This window comes from Aricia agestis, chromosome 19, assembly GCF_905147365.1.
Source record: "Aricia agestis chromosome 19, ilAriAges1.1, whole genome shotgun sequence".
Lineage (NCBI taxonomy): Eukaryota > Metazoa > Arthropoda > Insecta > Lepidoptera > Lycaenidae > Aricia > Aricia agestis.
In genome coordinates, this window is record NC_056424.1 from 6,041,102 (window position 1) to 6,063,003 (window position 21,902).

General features: G+C 36.3%; 1 protein-coding gene and 1 non-coding gene across 2 annotated transcripts; one reads left to right on the forward strand and one right to left on the reverse strand.

The window, feature by feature from the left end:
* Positions 1-723: 723 nt before the first annotated feature.
* LOC121736739 (inhibin beta B chain) lies at positions 724-19,969 on the reverse strand. The gene is made up of 6 exons (XM_042128125.1): positions 19,659-19,969; positions 6,084-6,190; positions 5,602-5,820; positions 3,872-4,024; positions 3,105-3,227; positions 724-2,361 (listed from the first exon to the last, which is right to left on the reverse strand). Exons 1-6 carry the CDS (start codon positions 19,951-19,953, stop codon positions 2,203-2,205), a joined length of 1,056 nt encoding a protein of 351 aa, XP_041984059.1. The 5' UTR covers positions 19,954-19,969; the 3' UTR covers positions 724-2,202.
* Positions 5,145-5,226, forward strand: Trnas-gcu. Its single transcript has one exon. It is a non-coding gene; the product is annotated as a tRNA-Ser (tRNA).
* Positions 19,970-21,902: the final 1,933 nt, after the last annotated feature.

The following is a 21,902-nucleotide window of genomic DNA, read 5'->3' on the forward strand; positions in this document are numbered from 1 at the left end:
AAGGCGATGTATGAACATTATTTATTGCAATAGTGTGTGTATTAGTGAATATTTTTTTGTATATATGCACTTCATATTATATTTTTGGTTGAGGCTATGACTTAGTTTATAAACTTAAATGCGGTGCACGGTCTGAGTTACGAGAAAATGGACTAAAGTCTAAACGACAGATTTGTTTCCTAAAATTCTAGATTTATTTCCTAGGCAGCTTAGTGATCTAGATCTTATGGTCCATAAAAAGGCGCTGGCAACATCTAGTCTTTTATCAAAGTAGTGTGCTAAGCAATGTAGTGATATAATAGTATTAATATAAGTGAAACTTGGTTGTTTATTGCTATTAAGAAATAAAGTGAGTGAATTTGAAAATTTAAAAATGCAGAGCTATTAGAATAGATTTTTTTTAAATCAGTTAATAAAATATTGGACACAAAACAAAGTAACTATTCGGTAAACAAAATTTGTGTTCCCTTAATTTATGAAATTAGTATAGACTAATTTATGAAGTTAGTATAGACTAATTTCATAATTACAACTAGTAAAATTTTTATATAATTACATTCATATTATATTGAAGTTTTTTGGTTCATCCACAGCAATCTAATTTTGATGTATTTATATTGTGATCTTGTAGCTTTTTATTTAATAAATGTGTTGTGCGTTTATATTTAGTTTTGTATTTGATTTACCGGTGCGATAGTTTTAAACGAAATAATAAAAACTTCTTAAGTCGAACGTTATTTAATTTGAAAATAGAATTTTAGTGTAATTACAAATAGGAACTTATGATCTATAATACTTATGCACTGGAACGCGCTACTAAACACTGTCGTGCCTAAGTTAAGTACATTAACTAAATAACAATAATTATCATCACATGCATCCCACTGGGATAACTCGACAACGACTCGGCTACACCGATAACAAATATATTAATTTTATACAAACAACCGTACAATTCTATGAGAGTAAGTAGGTAAGCTACAATATAACTGAAATAACAAACATTATTGCCTTCTAACAACCTTTGTAAATTTAAATATTCAGGAATCAATTTTATGTCTACTTACACATCTCCAGTTGTTTAATTTTTTATAAAAAAACGAATATAACGTGTGTATACTTTACTTTATACGAGTGAAAAAGAAAAAGAATATTCAAATTCAAATTTGGAACGTTAGCAATTCGCGCCCTAAGCTAATTGGAACAAAATGTAATTTATCGGCACACGGCGCGAGATAGTGTATCAAAGTCCGGTTCTCTTAGCGGTTCGAATTGAGATACATTGACACTGTTATAATTCAAAGATTATTTATAACCGACTTATCTCTGCCCGTCTTCGACTATAAATAAATAAGTACATAACAAACAAAGAAATTTCCTTACTATTTACACTAATTGGACAGAAATTAAATAGTCTTAAACTATAGCTACAACATTCGTTGGAATGTAACAATAAAACAAAGTTTTTAAGACCCGTGTGGGACCAGAAGCATGGCGACAAAATTGTCCTCGTCGTCCACCATTTGCCTTTTTGAAGTAGACTCTATTTTTTGTGTGCTAAAGTCTATAATCGGAATGCTGACGGGAACGACAGAGATAATTTTGTCCCCATTTCGTGCTTTTCCTAATATTTCTCTATCTAAACAAAGACAAACAAACCTATGACTTACATTCTTCATTTCTATGTCCTTCATCAAGCAAACCCAATTTATGTTCCTACTTATTACTAAGCATTTTTTAATTTTAATATAAATAATCCTACCTCATTTGTTTCTCACATAAATGCATCACTGATCAAAACATAACACTTACAACCTCCATAATCATAATTATTTTAATTAGGCTACGAACAACAAAAAAGTCGGTAGGTACTCTATAGAAAATATGCGTGATCGTACGCGTAAATCGCTTTTATCGAAATCGCCATCGCCAATAACGATAACGAAGTTAGAAAACGTGAATGTATGAGATTTGACATAGCGATTCTTTTTTCAAACTCATTACCGCTTTCCCGAACTTCGCGAAGTTCGGGAAAGTCAAATCAAGTTGTCATCGCCAGTAACGATGACGAAGCTCGTTACTGGCGATGACAACTTGACTAAATGCTAGATAGTATTTATTTCTAATAATATTCACTGAAACACTACTTTTCTACACTCTTCCACACCAAGTAGATTTTGCGTTCTCCAAGTCCCAACTATATCACATACACCCACAAGATTCCACCACCATGTTCGGTAACGTCTTCTGTGTAACAGTGTTATTCGTTATGTATAGTAGCTGTAGCGAACTGAATGTGGTGGGTGCACAGCATGGTTTAAACTCTCCCCGCCGCTCTTCTGACACCGAGTAGAAATATTTCTGTGGACAAAAGAAGATGTTAAAACTAGAGTTTAATCTAATAGAGTTTATCTAATAATTATACTTTCCGACTACTATCTGAAGGCGAAAGTGGAAAGAAAGAGGTTAAAATGTTGGCGCTAGAAATGTATATTCTATGTTTATTGATTGTTCCATCGTAGTGCCTAAATAACTGTTACAATTTTAATGAATGAGGTGTTACTAGATTTGCGATAGCGGACCCCCAGGACCCCCTTCCCCCTTATATACGCCCATGTTAATAGCCAAACCGCTATAAAAATATCTAAAAGGAATTCAATTTACTAAGAGCATAGTTTTGTATTGTATCTATGCGTGTACGCTATTAAGATATTGCTTTATCAACATATTGTGTGCACACGCGTGAAGGTTGTAGATGCAATAAAATACATTTACTAGCCACATGAAACCAGTGAGTTCCTATTGTCTCTGGGTTATCGTGTTTTTTAATGTTTCAAGTAGTACCTATTGAGTCTTCCGAAAGGTGTCTTTTGAAACTCCAACAGTATACTAGCTAGATTTAATGAAGAGACGGTATACTTGCCAGTGCCAAGCAAATAGCAGACCGTTACGAATTTGAGCACTTTAAAATTGTAACAGCCTTTGCAATCTGGCTTTCCAATGCCCAATTAATATGTCCAAAGGGTCATCTTAAGGTTATATCGGTATTTCCATAGATCGTCGCATTAAAGTTCTATAAATGACTGAAAGGAAAAGCAACTTACTCTAATAATACTATGGTGATAGCTGTCGGCTTGCGCGACGGCGGCGATGGGCAGGCAGGTGCCCTTACAGAAGTACGCGTGGTAGCCCTGCGGCCGGATGATCCAGTCGTCCCAGCCCAGCTCCTGAATTAATTTAAGATGTATGATTTACTTAAGTTTGTGATTTCGTAAGCGCTCAAAATATCTGTAGCAACCGTAATTTTTTAAGCCTTAACTTTTTTGTGTTATGGAGTCTATTCAATACAAATTAACAGTCAAAACTTTTCCTCGTAGTTGATACTCAACACCGCGATTCCCCTCGCATATTAAAATACTGCGAAAACTGTACATTTTCCTGTCATAAAAAGAAGCCCACGTTCTTCTCCAAAATCTGTGCCTTTGCGATGCACACAAGCAAACTTTTCCTACATGTTTGGTAAAGCTATTGTATTATACTTAATATTTTTAATATAATATAATATCTATGGACGCTTCACACCACGTCAGTCTGGCCCCGTGCTAAGTACCTGAAGGACTTGTGTTACGGGTACCAGTCAACGGAAATATATTTAATACTTTATATACTATACATATATTTAAGATTTTTATTATATGATACACATATTTAATAGACATCCATGACCCAGGAACTTTGAAAACTTTTTGTTCCGTCGGCGGGATTCGAACCCGCGACCCCCGGCTTGAGCTACCAATAGCCCACCAATTGAGCCACAGAGGTCGTCGAACCTCTGTGGCTCAATATCGAAATATTTCTTTAGGGATCATACCTTGAAATTAACATATAGCCGCTCCCGGCAGCACTCGCTGGTGGTGGCGCCGCACTCGAGCGTGCGGCTGCGGCGGCGTTTGCCCGCGTACTTCGTGTACAACACCAGGAACGGACGGTGCTTCTCGTGGAACGACAGCGGGGAACGACGGTTCTGTTGACAAAGTTTTTATTTTTAATACGCTTGGGCTGTATGTATGTAAGAGCATTAGGCTGCGTTTCCACCAGAGATGTGTTGCGAGGAATGTGTTTTTGAGAACCAACAGAATCGCTTCATTAACGTGAGCTTGTCATGGCATCCTCAGTGCGGCGATGCTATTGGATCTTAAAAACACATTTCTCGCAATACATCTCTGGTGGAAATGCAGCCTTAAGGCATAATATTGCCATCGGTATCTAATGACGATGACGAATATCCATACCAGACGAATACCAAAATTCGGTAATTGACATAAACAACGCTAGTCGCTAAGTGACATACCGTGATTGTTATATAACTTAACGATGCTTTTAACTATTAACTTCGTCGTAAGTAGCGAAGGCTAAAATATGCTTGCAGAGAGCCTAGACGAGCGGCAAGCGATTATCGTAAACGCTAACGCGAACGCCACCGCCACAAAATGTATGGGATTTGACATTAGTATTCGCTAGCGAAGCGATGACTTATGTCAAATCGCATACATTTTGTAAGCGTTTACGATAATCGCTTGCCACTTGTCTACTAGGGCAGGTAAGTTTGGTCAAGTTGTATTCGATTTTAGATATCAAAAATATGAGATTTCGACAACGCATCGCTAAGTGTAAAGGCGCTTACGATTCGCTATGTCAAATTTCATACGTTTCGGACACAGAAGTCAGAACACATACTCAAAGAGGTTTCGGATTTCTAACTTCGCTGTCGATACTGTCGAATGTATTTTGATAATACCTTACATAGAAAACAAACGTCTCATTAGATATTATGTGGCATTTGCACAAATGTGACTTTACGGGTCAAGGAAGCTACAACAAATACATTACATAATTAATGACTCGCTAATAAGAAACACGATAAACTATATTATATTTTGTTTGAAAGACAGCTAGCACCCCCTTTATCTGTAGCTATATTTACATCAAAGGCAAAAACAATTATTTCCACCAACGCGGCCCCCATACAGTTTAGTGGTGACAGGCTTTTTTTATTGAGTTATCATGAGCTATAAAAATAGATCTTTGAGCTATTTTAATTACATAATAGTAGAATGTTTTTATAATTCATCATTCATAAACATGACGAGGTGGCCGAGTGGTTAAGGCGTTGGACTGCTAATCCAATGTGCTCTGCACGCGTGGGTTCGAATCCCATCCTCGTCGATAAGTTTTTGTTTAATTGATTCTAATATTATTATGTCAGTAATCATTACAATAACTACACGTGCCAAGTATCTTAGGTACAATTTAGCGTCGCTCCAATCTATTGCAATTTCGATTATGAAGATGCGATATCTGAGACAGCTTAGGCCTCTTCGCAAAACTATAGTTAATTACTTAGGCTAAACAAACTTTGCCACGCCTTGGAAATGTAGAAATCTGCAGGAGTTTTTTTTTCTTAATCTTGCCAACCAAACAGAACCTTTCAAATATTATGTTTATCTAAGAGTGGCATCTATTTACCTAGCAAGTCCTGCAGGTCACTTGCAGCATGTTCAACCGCCTTACAAATATTCCTATCCGAGAAAGGCCTCTTACCTGGCAAGTCCTGCAGGCCACATGCAGCGTGTGCAGCCTCTCCCTGCCCTCCAGCCACACGCGCACGGCCCAGGCCAGCTCCACCCGCACCCAGCCCTCGCCGATGTCCGTCTCCCGGATGGCGATGGGCCTGGTCTTCTTGAACTGTTGCTGGCTGTCCCAGTGTGCCGCCTCCGATATCACGAACGTTTGATTATATTCGTCCAGGGGGTCGGGCTCCTGAAATAATTTAGTAGTTATAGAGGACGATGGTCTCCTAACTAAGAAAGTTCATAAAAATGTAGCTCAAAAAAAAGATCCAACTCCAATCAAATTGCATTCGTGAATTTCGACATCAAAGTTCGAAATCAAAAATGTATCCGCAAGCGTAATGATGGGTTATGTCAAATCCAATACAAAATTTCCAATTTCCATGTTGAAATTATCGTTTGCAATTTGAGTGACTGCCCGTCCACACAGATGTTCTGTATTATAAGCTGTACCTTATAAAACCACAGCTCCACCACAGTAACTTCCTCAGGTTCGACGTCCGGCGGCAGCTCAAACTGCAGGCACGCGAACGGGTACCGACCCGACGTTAGGCACTCCCCTGTAACAACATAGCATAGTGTCATATTATAAAAGTATTATTTAATACGTAATCTTTCAACAACTTTTGTTATAAGTACCGCAATATATACTAAGAAGTTTGGAGATTCAAGTAATTCCTTTTAACGACTTGCAGAAACAGTTTTGTATAAATGGTTTTGACTTTTGATGGTTACAAAAGTGCTAAAAACTACTTAAAATAATTTCAAATCAATAAATTATGACACATTCTTAAATTCTAGTTAATCTATTTTCGTGAAAATTAATTAACACGTACTTGCACAACAGAATTAATATGCGAGCCTCTGGCTAGTGCTAAGTGGCTATTTTTGATCTGCTATTAAGTATTAGCATGAGAGAATTTACTAAATACTAACTCGATAGATCGGTATAAAAAATATAGGTTGTATACCTTAAGTGTAGCTTAAGTCTAGGTGAATAATTGGGCAGTTTTGTTTGTTTGTGCGCAGTAAGTGTCCACCATCGGCCGCCACTATCAGTCGCGGGTCACTCCTTGGTCTAATTAGTGGGGTCACACACACTTAATTGACCACATTATCAACTATTTGGAAATCGACCATCGTACTATAATCGAGTCACAATTATAATTGAGATCCGCGACATTATTCTGCCTAATTAATGCGATAATCAGGGCTCCCTCTACCATAATATGTGCAATGTGTGCAATGCACACGGGTGCCACCCACTAGAGACGCCAAAGTGCCATCCTTCAGGGGCGCCAATACCAAGGGCCAAAAAAAAATTAAAAAGAAAATAAAAATGATTTTAAAATAAAAGTTAAGAAATTAAATTGAATTAGGTAATAGTATGTAACGATATTTTATTATCATATCGTATTTAATTAGTATAAATAGTTTATAGTTTAGTTCTTTGCTTTATTTCAAGCACCTACCTACCATCAATAAAAAATATAATTCGAAATGCCTTAAGGGGCGCCAAAATCCTTTCTGCACACAGGCGCCAGTTGCCCTTGTGGCCCTGACGATGATAGCCTATGTTTTTCCCAGTGGTCTATTTTGGGTGATGATAGTTTTATCAACATTAGCATTTAACATTAACCTTATGCAATGCAAACAACCCTTTTCTCTTAATAATAATAATTACTAGCTGTCCCGGTGAACTTCGTGTCACTTTAAAACCTTCCCTGGACTTCTACGAATATTTTAAGACTAAAATCAGCCCAATCCGTTCAGCCGTTTTCGAGTTTCAGCGCGACTAACACATTTGAAAATCCATTTTTATATATAAGATTAAGTAGGTAACATAGAATAGTATTGCATTAAAATCAAATTATAATATCATATTAATAAATAAGTTACAATTTAAAATGGAGAAATAAAAATATGAGGAATTTAAAAATTTTATGACAAGATTAGAAAATAGAAAGTATTGGGCGCCATGAATATGATTTGAACGCGTAGCGCTCGGCCCGCGTAGCACTGCTACGACAGTCACCGTAGCACTGCTACGAGCTACGAATAATAAAAACTAAGGAATCGTAACATGACATAACGACCAGTAGTTCGACTGCAATTAAACAGACAGGTTTCAATATCTGTCAAATTCGTCGGGTTTCACTAGGATTATGAACGGAATGTGCCTCGCGCTGGCTGATATAATTTATTTCTAAATATTTAAAATAAAGATTTCAAAATTGGATTCTGACAATTTTAATCGCATGTGCCAAAACACAAACAACAATACGACCAAAGAGGAACGCGTCCAGCGAATATGTCATAGTTTTAAATTCGTAGGTAACAATTTAACAACCCTAGCGACGATTTTCGTCATAATACGTCAAATTTAAAAATTTCAACATCAGTTCTAAGTCGGCATACTCTATCATTCTGTCTACTCTGCTATTACCGTTTTGGTTCCTTTTGATCTGTCATGTAACATCAGCCTAGTACCGCTCAAGGTCACCTAAATATTGCAAATGTATTGAAATGTGTACCTAAGGTACACTTTTTTGACAAGTATTGTGGAGCATGTTTTTTGACGGAGTTACTTTTCCTTAGTTTTCATTATTCGTAGGCTACGAGCATAAAAATTAAGTTAGTGTAATGCCCTACAGAAACAGTTAATGATTACTCAACTTTAATTTACTTAATTATGAGTTTCACATTAAATGCATCGATCTTAATATAATATTATCATAATCATAAAATAAGTAAGTAATCTATAAATGGTCGCTACTAGCTGGGGTTTGTGCATTACCAACCCACAATAAAAATTGCTAAATTATAATATCAATACAGTCTTCTTCCTTATATTTTAAAGTTTCGGAAAATTCAAAGTACGAATTTTTTAGTTTTTAAAAAAAATATTTATTGTTTTGGCACTCGAACGCAATGAGTTTCTAAAAAGTAACATAGAATATCATTGCTCGAACGTTCTAACTTAAATGACAAAATATATAAAAAAAACAGTTCACGGTGTTCGTTTATTTTTGTTCCAAGTATAATAATTTTACATGCTCTTTAGTTTTAACTGACGCCATCGTGTCGAAAAAAAGCGATCGAAATTTAATTATTTTATTAATTGTGTCCTTTTATATCAAGATAATTTTTGTGCCAAAAAAACATTTCATAAACTTCTTGTAACTTACAATACAGCCTTTTTTGTTTGTCCTATATAATTTTTGGATAATAAGCTTGATAATAAACTAATAAACTTGAGCTATATTCAATTTCATCGAACAAATAATTTGTAATAATAATTACAAATAATTACAAAAAAAAAATAATTAATAACGTACATTCACGCGGACGAAGTTGCGGGCAACAGCTAGTTTGTACATAAATAATAAGAATTAGCCTAGAAACTAGAAAGATTTGTAAAATATATTTTCTTGAATAATTGAAATAAAACATCAGTTTTATATATTATCTCCATTTATTGTAGACGGGAAATGAAATGGCCAAAACTTTTCTCCAAAAGTTTTCAACATTACAAAATATGATTTCTAATTTCTTATTTAATTCTTTTATACTTTTTGGGCACTTTTAGTCGCGTACATTCAGCATATAAATAAATGATAAAGAGAGTTTAAAATACAAAACGTATGAAGTCACACTATGGCGGACAATGTTTTCGGCGCCATTTATAAGGCATATTTTTCAATCAACATTTTTATGGGTTTCTACTGTGTAAAATATTAAAATATTAGTTTTTTTTTTGTAAAACTGAATGATTATGAAGCGATTAGCATTAGGAAAAAAATTAGGTCAAGTAGCTTATTATTGTATTTAAATTTTTTTTCTAGTCAATACGTAATTTTTAATCATACTAATAAAAATTAATATGAATCTGAGGGTAGTTTTAAATAACTTTACCAAGTTGGACGTCTGTCAACTCAGTTTATTCGCGTCTCGAGTCTCGACTCAGGAAGTGTTCGCGTCGCGATGATGAGTCCGGACTCATCCCGGAGCCCTGGGACTCCGACCTGTACCGACAAATCGTGTTGAGTTCTCTGGGATAATTATATATCTTGTCGGTTTCCGGACTTTTGTGCGCATTTCGTTCGGCAGCCGAGGTTGATGTTGCATCCCTCGATCGGTAGCTGCATCGCGAGTGTTCGGTTTAAATAATTGAAGAGTTTTTTTCGCGATGTTGTGTTCCGAGGGGCCATGGGCTTAGCACAAGACTACACAGGTGGGTAGTAAAAACGATTTCCTAATATTCTCGCCAACCTTTTTTCTAGACAATGTGTGGGAAATCGAAGTGTAAATCGTTTTTTTTTTTTTATTTTATTAGATTGGAAGAGGCAATTCTTTGTGGCGTGTACGGTGCAGTGCGTACACGAGTGCGGTGCAGTGTAGTGGCGGCCGAGCCGTGCCGTGCGGAGCCCGTCGACCCGATGCCGAGCTGAGCCTAGCGGAGCCGAGCCGAGCGATGCCGAGCTTAGGGTCTCGTTAGGGTCAATTCAGACCGTGACGAGGCGAGGCGCGACGCGACGCAACCTAAATTTGTATGGATTTGACAGATGTCGTCAGCGTGAGACGTCTTGCGAATCTGTCAAATCCATACTAATTTAGAAATGCATCTACGCGTCGCGTTGCGGTCTGAATTGACGATTACACGTCCTAGTAGAGTGCGAGACAGTGCTGTCAATAAAATTTTCAGAGAGCGCTGTCCCGCTACTTTCTCGCCACTCTACTCAGTATGTGTGATCGAGACCTTACTAGCGGAGCTAGCGGAGCCGAGCCGAGCCGTGCCGAGCGAAGCCGAGCGGAGCCGCGTCGGCCTGTGCCGAGCCGACCGTGCTGAGCCGTACACAGCTGTACCGCGGGGCGCCGTGCCGCCACCACTCAGGTAATAATTTCACAAGTTATATTTTAACGATTTTAAATAGGTAGGTATTTTGTTGATTTTATCAACGAACTAGCTGTCCCGGTGAACTTCGTGTCACTTTAAAACCTTCCCTGGACTTCTACGAATATTTTAAGACTAAAATCAGCCCAATCCGCTCAGCCGTTTTCGAGCTTTAGCGCGACTAACACATTTGGAAATCCATTTTTATATATAAGAGAAGATGCAAATATGACACAATTTACTAGACAAGTCATGGTTTTACAACCCTATGAATAAAGGCTACACCTTACACACAAAAACGACGGACCATCCCCTATAATATGTAGTCGTGTATATATTTTTTATAATAAAATAGATGTACACAAGGTGTACCAAAACTAAGTGATAAATGATAATACTTTAGGGTGTGTATGAGTCCCCTGAGATTTGAGTTCGCTGTAAAAGTAGCAGCCATGAAAGGGTAAGCTTTTTTACTTTGTATGGGCAAATCCTTAACGCTGGAGCGCGGCCCATACAAAACACAAAAAATATTTGCTCTTTCAGCGCTGCTACTTTCACAGTGAACTCAATATTACTTATAAGGGACACATACACAATTACACGCCCTAATTTATTATCACTTAGTTTTGTTACACCCTGCATACAAGCAGATACATAACGATTCTCCAGTGCTGTACAGTAGATATACTTTCAAGAGGCCAAAATACACTTTCAAGAGGCCAAAATACTGATTCAAAATGTTTCCTTCCAGAAAGTGTTTCTATCACCGTGACAGTGAGGAATCAGTCTGAAATCTGAATACATGGATACCGCTGCAGCATTTTCAGGTAAGATTTGAATACTTCAGTTATTCATATTTTGCTTATGCCTTATAGATACTGCCAGGCAACAGCCAGATCCAATTTTTAACTTAGTGGAGGTACAACAAAATTATTCAATTATATTTCAATAAAATCTGTTGTAGGTTATATTATAATATATTATATCTAAACTTCTATTTTAATATTATGAAACAGAAGTATGTTTGGTTACACGTCCTAAAGTCATCAATCAGTAAAATGTGGCAAAACGAGACAAAATATATTTAGACTTATTTAATTTCTTTAAACTTCTTCATCCAGTCATAATAACAGCTAGTAAACAATAAAATGTCCTCACGTGGGCTATTAATTAGTAAGACTAAAAACAATAAAATAAGCTATCAACAAATAAACATAAATATTATGTTCATAACACATTTTAATAGCTATTGTTATTATTGTAAAGTGAAAAGACTATAAAAAATCTGTGAATTACAATATCCAAATATTATAAAATAGCACTAATGTCAATGATATTATATGAAAAACCTAATATGTATTATCAATAGCATGTAGCAGGGGAATCCGCTGAATATCGTGAGACACGTATTTGTGTTGTGTCCAGTCATTTCCGTATTAATAAAAACTCGTGATAGATTTTTTGGGTCAATGCCATAATATTTTAGAGTCCGGGCGCCATCGCAGTTCTCATACAAACGTAATACCAAGATCATTTCCCACACGAGAGTATTTACCATATTTGAGTTATTATTCAGCGTAAGATAGTAATTACCTAGGTTCCTGTACAAAGATTCACTGCAAAATATTTACATACCAAAAATATTAACGATTACAATATTTACATACTAAATTGTAATCGACCCGGACTCTTCATAGCATGATTTTGCCCGGAGAGACGTATCAGCTATCATCTATACTATTAATATTATAAATGCGAAAGTATCTCTGTCTGTCTGTCGGTCTGTAAAGCAGCCTCCACACGTTGGCCGTGTTTGCCGAAGAAAGGGGGACGGCGCTATACCAGAAAGAAAGACGCAAATAATTCAATCTCTTTCTTTAGTATAGCGCCGTCCTCTTCTGTTCGGCAAACACGGCCAACGTGTGGAGGCTGCTTTACCTCTTCAAGCCCTGAAATATGGTATGGAGATACTTTGTGTCCCAGGAAAGGACATGGGATACTTTTAATTATTTTATCCCGGACAGAGCATTAAGAGGTAATAGACATACAAACATTTGTTAGTATGCTTTAAAAAGTAGGATGACATACAGTGTATAATTAATCTGGCATACTTTTTTTAATTTATTAGTTAGGACCTAGGTAGTGTGGTTAATCAAACCTTAATAAATGAAAAATCTTAATTACGTGTCACGTTGTTTGTCCGCGATGGACTCGTAAATTACTGAACCGAATTACTAAAAGTACCCATTATTGACATACCAACAGAAATAGGCATATTCCGGGGTGAATAATTCTCGGTGTTAGATGTTATCTCTAGTATGCGACCTTTTTTCTTCTCAATTAGACTTATCTCGCGCCCATTCGGACCAACACGCGAGACGCGCGTGCTGCACTAATCGCTCTATAAATAAACGACGAATGTGACTGATGAGTGGTGAGTGGTGACGAACAGTATCTGCCATTTAGTCACTGCATACATCTTATATGTAAACATTGAAATTGTGAGAATTATTGAGGAAATCAATCAGGATTAAGGACTGTTTGGATTGACTGGACATTTTTCTTAAAATTTAAAAATAAAAAAGTTAAGATTAGATACGCTCAATTATTATTTTTCAAACTTCAAATTCTACAATATGTGCAAATACATAATAAAAGGCAAAGATAGGTCAATGCACAGGCCGAATCATTAGAATTGGGGACTTGATATTTCGCTCACTTGTTTCTCCTAAGATGTAGGCCTACTTAGAAAGGAATCTTCAAAAATGCATGTCAAGCCACGGGCAACAACAATTAGTAATTTCATAATATTCAGGTAACAGTTAAACTTAAGCTAACTGACGTATCCTGGTGAGATAAGTGATACGGATGATAAGGGGCAGCTGATAAGCGTTGTTTAGGCCAAAGGGCAGGCGGGTGACGCCGCGCCGGTTGACTCAGTGGTGGCGCTACGCCGCGCGCCGGGCGCGGGTTTCAATCCCGACTTAGCAGTTCATTGAGACCGTGGGAAAGAATATATTATGTAGTACTTACATACATATTTTTAGTTTGTTATAATATTATTATAAACTAGGTACTACTAGGTTTCACTTTGATTCTCTTCTGTAAGGACATAAGTTTCATCTTTTTCTGTTCTACTTTTCATTATCTCTCTTAAAAGATCTCTTATTTAACTTTAGGCCTCAGATTTTACCTCTTATTTAAAGTGGAGCAGCTTTATTTAAAGCAGAGGACATTATAAATCGACCCACATTAGTAATAAGTCAATAACAGATAAAATATCATGCGTAAATATTATGTCTATTTAAATATTATAAGAGCTATTTTTCGCTTCATTAATATGACAATGCATATGTAAGAAAAGGTTACTACGTCTCAGTTGTAAATTGTAATATTTGTATCCTATCCTAAATAATTACTGATAATAATATTATAAACAATATACTGTTCTACTCTCTTAAGAGGAAACGCTAACACTGTTTTTTCATACAAGCGTATTCCCCATTTTGCACCGTGGACGATGCGTCTACACAAATGTTTTTTATACAATATTGGGATCTGTTAAAGCTATGCTTCTACGTTCGATTTTTTCTAAATTTACTAATAAAAAAAAATACTCTTCAAAAATCGCAAAAAATTAATGCCCCGTACCCCGCCAATCCACCGACCATAAAACAAATTTGAAAGATATTTAAGATAAAATAAAAACGTAGAGGCATAGTCTCATTAGATTGGAGGAAAAGTTCCTTCGCATTTTATATAAAAATTCAAAATGTTTTTTTATAAAGTTTATCTACAATTGACTAAAGTTTATAGGTGCCATTTTGTTCGATAACTTTTTACCATCTTGTTAGTAGGGATATGATCCCATTTTTATAAAAAATTTTGGTGTTTCTGATGAAAAAACTTCGACAAGTGCTTTGGCAGTCCTCTTGTGAACCGTCGCGTCTCACTGCCGCACTTAGGCCGGTATAAATAGTCAGTACTCAAGATGCATCTCGATCTAAAGACGCAGTTCGGCTCTATGATTGGTCCAAATTTTGACAGCCAACCAATCACAGAGCCTGAACCGTGTCTTGAGACCGAGATGCATCTTGAGTACTGACTATTTATACCGGCCTTAGAGACGAGTTTTAATTACTTAACTGTAAGTAGATGAATGAAGAAACAAGCCCCATGCATTATCTGTTAAACTCTTAATTAAAATTAAGTTTAATCATCATTAAATGTCTCTAAGTAAGGCCGTTTAAAGGTAACTTTTACGTTATCTTTCATCTTTTAAATTTCAACTAAAATAATTTTTAAAACACATGTTTGAAAAAAATCTTAATAAAATCGAGATTTAGGGATTGCTTTAATCAATATGCACTTTTAGAGAAATTGAATTAAAGTCGACACAGTTTTTGACCTAAATAGTTAATAGTACGGGAGCCCTGGAACAATTTTTTTTCTATTAATCAAGCTTCTATTTCTATTAATCCTTTCTATTTCTGTTAGGTACCACTTTCAAGATTTTTCGCAGATAAAAATGTTGTTCGTCTTATCAAAATAAAGCTACTCCCAAATATTAGCTTGATAGTAATAAAAAAAAAATGTTTTAGGGCTCCCGTACTATATTAAAAGGTATGTTAAGATAATCTGTTGTTGCTGGGCAAAGGGCATGACATAGCTCGACCATATAATGCATGTCCACCATCGACAATGAATCAATTTAACAATACATAGTTAACGTGGGTAATAAGTAAAGAAAATATATTTGAGGATTTTTTTCCCTGTACAAATATTTGCGACACGGAAGAGTCAGCACACTATTATTCTCCTACATATTGTTGAATTTTAGCTGACATTGACATCATTTATGGCTACATTAAAATCAGATATTAATTAACACAAAAATGTAGAGATATGCACATTTTTTCTCGATGCAATGCGATGAGCCCACAATTTTACACGTGAAAGACCAATGTTCAATACTGAATTGGGTGAATAGGTTAAAAACGAGATAAGAAGTACAAAAATTACTGCACAATAACAAACAAATAATTTAACTGTATAAATAGATTATAACAGGTAAATATTATTTAAAGGGAGGCTTCAAAAATACGTATCTTACACAAGTTTATGAATTTTCCTTAATAAAATGTTTGATAAATTCAAGTAAGGATATTTATACAGTCAGCTCCTGTATTTTTGTTGACCAGTTTGCAAAGCAATTTCGTGCATTTGACAGCGCAAATTGTTTTAGATTTTATTATATTAGTGTAGTTTTTAAAATATTAGTAATATTAATAAATATTCGATATTGAATCGTACTACATAATGTCGTCATTGCGCTTGCCAAATCCTGTATGTGTTTTAGTCAAATTTTCAGGGGCTTTTTATTTACTGATGGTTGGACTTATCAATAAATTAAAAATGGTGGCAAATCTTATTAATGTATGAAATTATTAAAAGACGTTTTAAATTATTGATAAGTCCATCAATCATTCAATAAAATAGTTTACACCCCTGAAAATTTAACTAAAAACACATACAGAATTTGGCAAGCGCAACGACGATATGACATCATGCCCCGTATCTAAATTCAAGTGAGAAGTTAGGTACACGTGTTATACATACTTACATACACACAATTGGCGATTGTATAATAATAAACTATACTATCTGTGTGTTGGATCGCGGAAGCGGAGTCGGGTCAGCGGTCGCGTGATATCTTTCTAATACTAATATTAATCTGACTAACTTAATTTCTACTAACTCCGAAGTAGACAGAGGTTCCTAATCTTCTCTTCGCGATACACTTTGTACTCCTCCTATTTTCTTCTGATTAATTTCTTTGCGGGTCCCGAGACTTAGTATTTCTCTCGGCCCCCCTGAGATCATATCAAAGGGTTCGTGGTTAGAATTTGGATACAGCTGTCCCTGGCGACACAGGAGATGCAGTGGTGGGAATGTGTGGTGGGCCAGAACCCGTTAAAAAAAACTTTTCTTGACGGAGCCTCCGAAAATCCGAAGTAATATTTGCAATTTGCGTGCCTCATACTTTTTGATTTTTGACGTTATAAACACACTTAATAAATGTTACATTTCCAATATGCATTATCAACATTTTCGGCTATACTTTAGTTCATTAATTTTCAAGGAATTTAAGTTAGAATAAACAATAATTTTGTAATCTTAATTAAGTCAATTTTATCATGAACGCCGGAAAACATTTCTCGTTTTGTTTGTAAATATTCCTAACTAGTAACTACAGCACGAAATGATTTAGTGTTGAGTGAAACGTAACATTAGGGTGAAGCCAAACGAGCGTAATTTTGTGAGTCGTGAGTCGCAGAATTTCGGTCGCGTAAATAACTAAATATCTTTTCATACAAAGCATGACTCACAAAATTACGCTCGGGTGAATCAAACATGACTTTTGTATGAAACTGATTGCAGCAGAATTTCTGCCAGCCGAAATTCTGCGACTCACAACCTCACAAATTACGCTCGTTTGGCTTCACCCTTAAACTTTGGAGTCACGTATTGTTATAAACAAGTGAATATAACGCCATATTGATTTTCCAATATTTTAATATCATATTTTATAATCCGCACGTGAGCTCTAAGAATTATGAAGCTGGAAATTGCGAGCCGCCCTCAAATTTGACAAAAAACAACCCAATCAAATTGTGGGGTTTGCCACATTTTTATACCCGCGTTATTTACTTTCAAGTTTACTTATACAATTTACTTTTTTACGAATTAATATTGTAAATATAACAAGCTGAAAACCACAACCTGCTATTATATTTATTATAACATATTTTAAGGTTATATTTGTCAGAGTTTTGGGCGGGGCGGGGCGCTACGCCTACTCGGCTACGGCCCTCTACGCGGCGCACCCAATGCAGGCTGCAGCGCGACTCGCGCGACCTTTCCTTTGTTTGCCCTGAAATTCTGCCAATCTCATAGGATATAACTTAGAAGTAGCCATGTATAATATGATATAACTGAAAAAGGATATATATACCTCGATCGTGGGAATTACAGACACAATAGATTTTCAATTGTTATGCGACAGCCGGTGCCTCTTGGGGATTGATGAGTTAAATAAAGGCAAAATTAAATAAGAAAAACCTTTGTTTTGACATTAAAATTCGCAGCCTCTTACTTTTTCTTCCTTTTGAATTTTTCCTAGTATTTCTAACTTTACAAGAAAAACGCATAGACTTGTGGCCGCTCTCGGAGCCATTTAACAATTTGTTAACTTTAATTTAATGACCTTTTTCATTATATTATAGTGAGTTATAAAAAAAAACGCCCTGTGCTCTACTAATAACAAAATTTATGAGTTTAGTGTTACGCGTGCGCATACAGTTACTATGCAATATGCTTGTGAAGATAATAATTAGATATAGATATGTCCGCGGGATCAATGGTCAGTATTCTAGCGATAAGAGAGATTATCGCAAAGCTAGACAGTAGACGCTAGCTTAATCTTATACGACACATGGCAGTAAAATTGACCGCTAGAGTCTTTGGGGCGATATAAAGTTAACTAGGTCTAGGTGGTGTAAAGTTAATTAATAGTGACACAGTGTTACTTTTCACTTTTTTAACGCCTCCGTGGTCCAGTGGTTAAGAGCGTGGTTCTTGACTCGGAGGTCGTGGGTTCGATTCTCGCGTTGGAAACATGTTATTTCCAAGTTTGGTTAGGACAATGCAGGCTGATTATCTGACAAGTAAGATGATCCTTGCGTCGGATGGGCATGTAGTAGTCTGTCGTCTGCGCTTAACTTGTCAGATTTTTATGTTTAAAAAAACTTGAGTATGTGTAAAAACTGAGTTTGTTATGTTAAGTTTATATAAAAATACCCAATTTTATAAAAAAAAAATCTTTGAAACATTGCATAATAATAAAATACCGGTTACTATTAATTTGCAGCAAAAAAACGCATTTTTTTTTTTCAATTATTCTGCTCAATATCGAAAATCACGAAAATCTTGATTCACGACCAAGATCTCGACCCAAATTTCAACAAGATCTCGAACTGACTTATAGCCAAAAAAGCCTACACAGCTGAGCCACATGAAAATAATAATAATTTTCCTGCGGCGGCTGCCAAACTGTTTGAAATTCAGGGACAGAGTCGAGGCTTTTAAATTATATTTGTCGTGTGGATTACAAATATCGAAATGTGACAAAATCTAAGTGAAGTTATATTATCAATTTTCCATACAAACGTTGTCCCCTGTTCCCTCGCATGATAATGCCGTAGAGTAATAATTTTTTTCCTGAATATCTATGGCCACTAATACAATGTCCCTATGTTTTCTTTTTTTTCATAATTTAGTTAATAAAAAAGATATGAACGTTCAAAAACCCAAAAAATTACCAGATTTTCCTCTGTGTTCAAACACCCAGAAAACAATACTGGCTAGAATATACAAAAAAACTAAAACATAGGAACACAGCTCAATCTTTACTTTAATTCTTAATGAAAAAAGTACTTAAATCGGTTAAGTTTTGGAGAAGGAATCAGCGGACAACGAATCGAAGATTTTCTGTTCTTTTATTAGAACTTTTGTCGTGTTGTCTCTATCGCGCTCTGCGGTGGGAGACTTGAGATTGGTGAGATAGCAATACATTTTCAAATACCGATTTTCAATTTCTCTCACCCCTGGTGTATCCTCTTAATAAACAACCTAGCTAATCTCCAGTAAACTCACAAGTCACATAGCGTATATTATGCAATGTGCATATTTGTGCAAGCGGGGCAAGAGAGTTAACTCTAGCTTTAAATAATTATAATTGTTGTGATTAATAAAAAAAATTAAAATATAAAATATAATAAATTAGTTAAAGATCTACGAATGAGAATAACTTTACGATTTTTTTGTAGATATAAAGGTAAATAAAAAGGTAGCTCTCCTAAATAAACGTACTAGAGCGAAATTGGTATGTGTCTTAATTAAAAACTTCAAAAAATTAAAAATTACCGCGATGTTGTTTGATGCAAGGTAGCCCGGCGATATCTCAGCAAAATTTTCCACGTAAACAAACAAACCGTAACAGGGGCCTTCGAACTTGGTACCTCAACATAAACAGGGACACCACTTGGTACCCAAATAGTAACACTGTCACAAACCTTCAACGGGAAAGATGATCTTCTGCTCCGTTCTGCCGTAGTAGTCGTCAAACTCCGGGGGCTTGTCGGTCCCCTGGCTCAGGGTCTGGCCCTGGGCTACCGGCATCGGCAGGCTGTGGACGGGCACCGCCACCGCCGGCTTCTTCGACAGCCGCAGCTTCTTCAGGATCTGCTGCTTGACGAACTGGAGGCGCACGTTGGTGAGGTCGGTGAGGTCGCTGGTGCTGGCGCACGCGGCCATCATCTCGCACAGGTGGATGTGGATGAGCAGCAGCACTAGGGGTCGCGGGTCCATGGTGCACGAGCCGCGGGCGCGCGCTGACTGCGGGCGGCGCGGACGCGCGCTGTATAAATGCGCCGCGAGGGGTGTTCCGCAGATAACGGGGTCAGACCGCTCGCTCTTGGACAATGGACCCCGCGTGATACACTTTTCGTAGCCGGCCTATTGTCCGGGTTGCTCTCCCGGGGTATTTTTAGGGAATTCATCAGTAGGGCATATTTTTTTCCAATTTCTATAAGCACCAGTATTATACAATGAGTGTACTCATTGCTCACGTGCTTTAGGTATATGTAGTTATGTACTTACACACAATTTATACCTGGCTTTTACTTTCAAGTTTAGTAGGATTTGTGGACTTGAAGTTAAATAGGCCTGATTATCTAATATAATTTCTTTTTAAATTCGTTCATTCGTGTTCGTGTTTTTAGTTTTTAAATTCAGTTCTATTTAAGTTGCCGAGTCGCCTGTCTTATATCGACTGCAAACTCTCTTACTTTAAAAAGAACCAAACTGTTGAACAATCTACACACAGACGTGATAGTTACACAATGGTTTGTCCTTGTCTAATACGTTAGAAAAATAAATTTACTGACAAATGACAAAAAAGTGAATTTTATTATGAGTATGAGCATAGAGTATATTTTGTAGTTCTGCCTTATAATACATTAGTTAATTAAGTAAAACGTTTATCGTATTATTTCATTTGGTTATTGCTCTCGGCGTGTTTTTTTAAACTTTATCTAAAGTTGAACGAACTGGCGAAATCCAGTGGCAAAAGCCAGGAATTAGGTCGGCTACGACGGGGTTCTTAACACTTCAAGTTGAAGCTGATATTATCTATTTAAATAAGAATGAATTTTAAATTCTATTAGTATCATTAAGTGTCGAGAACGGCTGGACCGATTTTGCTAATTTTAGTCTTGAAATATTCATGGCAGTCCAGGGAAAGTTTATGTTAGGAGAGAAGTGATATAAAGTTCAACGAGTCATCTAGATTCTAGATAATATTATAGCTCGTCTGTCAAGCGCCCAAAATGGGCGTCTTACTGACTATTTTGAAGTATTTTCAGTTCTTACAGTTCGTGACAGATGCAAGATATGATAACAGGTTAAAATACATGAAAATCTCTTGTTCTCTATTATCTTATTAGGCCAGAGAGCTAAGCACGAAATAAAGTTCGACGAGGCTATAAATGAACGTGGCGAGAAAAGGAACTAAACGCTTCTATCATAGAAAAACATCATTTTTGACATGCGTTTGACAGTTCTCCTTTACCAGCAGCGCTCCCGTCAATGTCACCCACGTTCATAGAAGCCTTGTCGAGCTGATGTTTTTTTATTACATGGAAGTTATCAAAGGTTTCAAACTTAATCTACAGGGTGTAACAAAAATAAGTGATAATACTTTAGGGTGTGTACGTGTTCCTTGCAGCGAGTTCACTGTGAAAGTAACAGCTCTGAAATACCAAAAAAATTTTTCACTTTTGTATGGGGAAACTCGTGACGCTCGGGCCATTGCCCATACAAAAGTGAAAAAAAAATTTCGTCTTTCAGAGTGAACTCTCACAGTGAACTCTCTACAAGGAACACGTACACACCCTAAAGTATTATCACTTATTTTTGTTACACACTGTATACATATAATAAAATCGTAAAGGTAAAATTTTTGTACATTTAAAATAAACTTGAAAAAACTAGTCAGGGGGTATGTTAGAAGAGTAGTAGAACACATTTTAACTGTTTTTGAAATTTTTGTTTCTCTGTCTGTTTGTCTGTTTGTACAGGCTAATCTCCGAATCCGCTGGACCGATTTCAATGAAATTTGGCATGGTGATACCTTACATCCCTGGTCAACATCTTAGATACTTTTTTTAACCGACTTTCAAAAAAGGAGGAGTTAATGTTTACTTTGCTGTTTGTGGTCAGATTTTAATTTTTTTTTGTTGTATAGATTGCCCGAATTT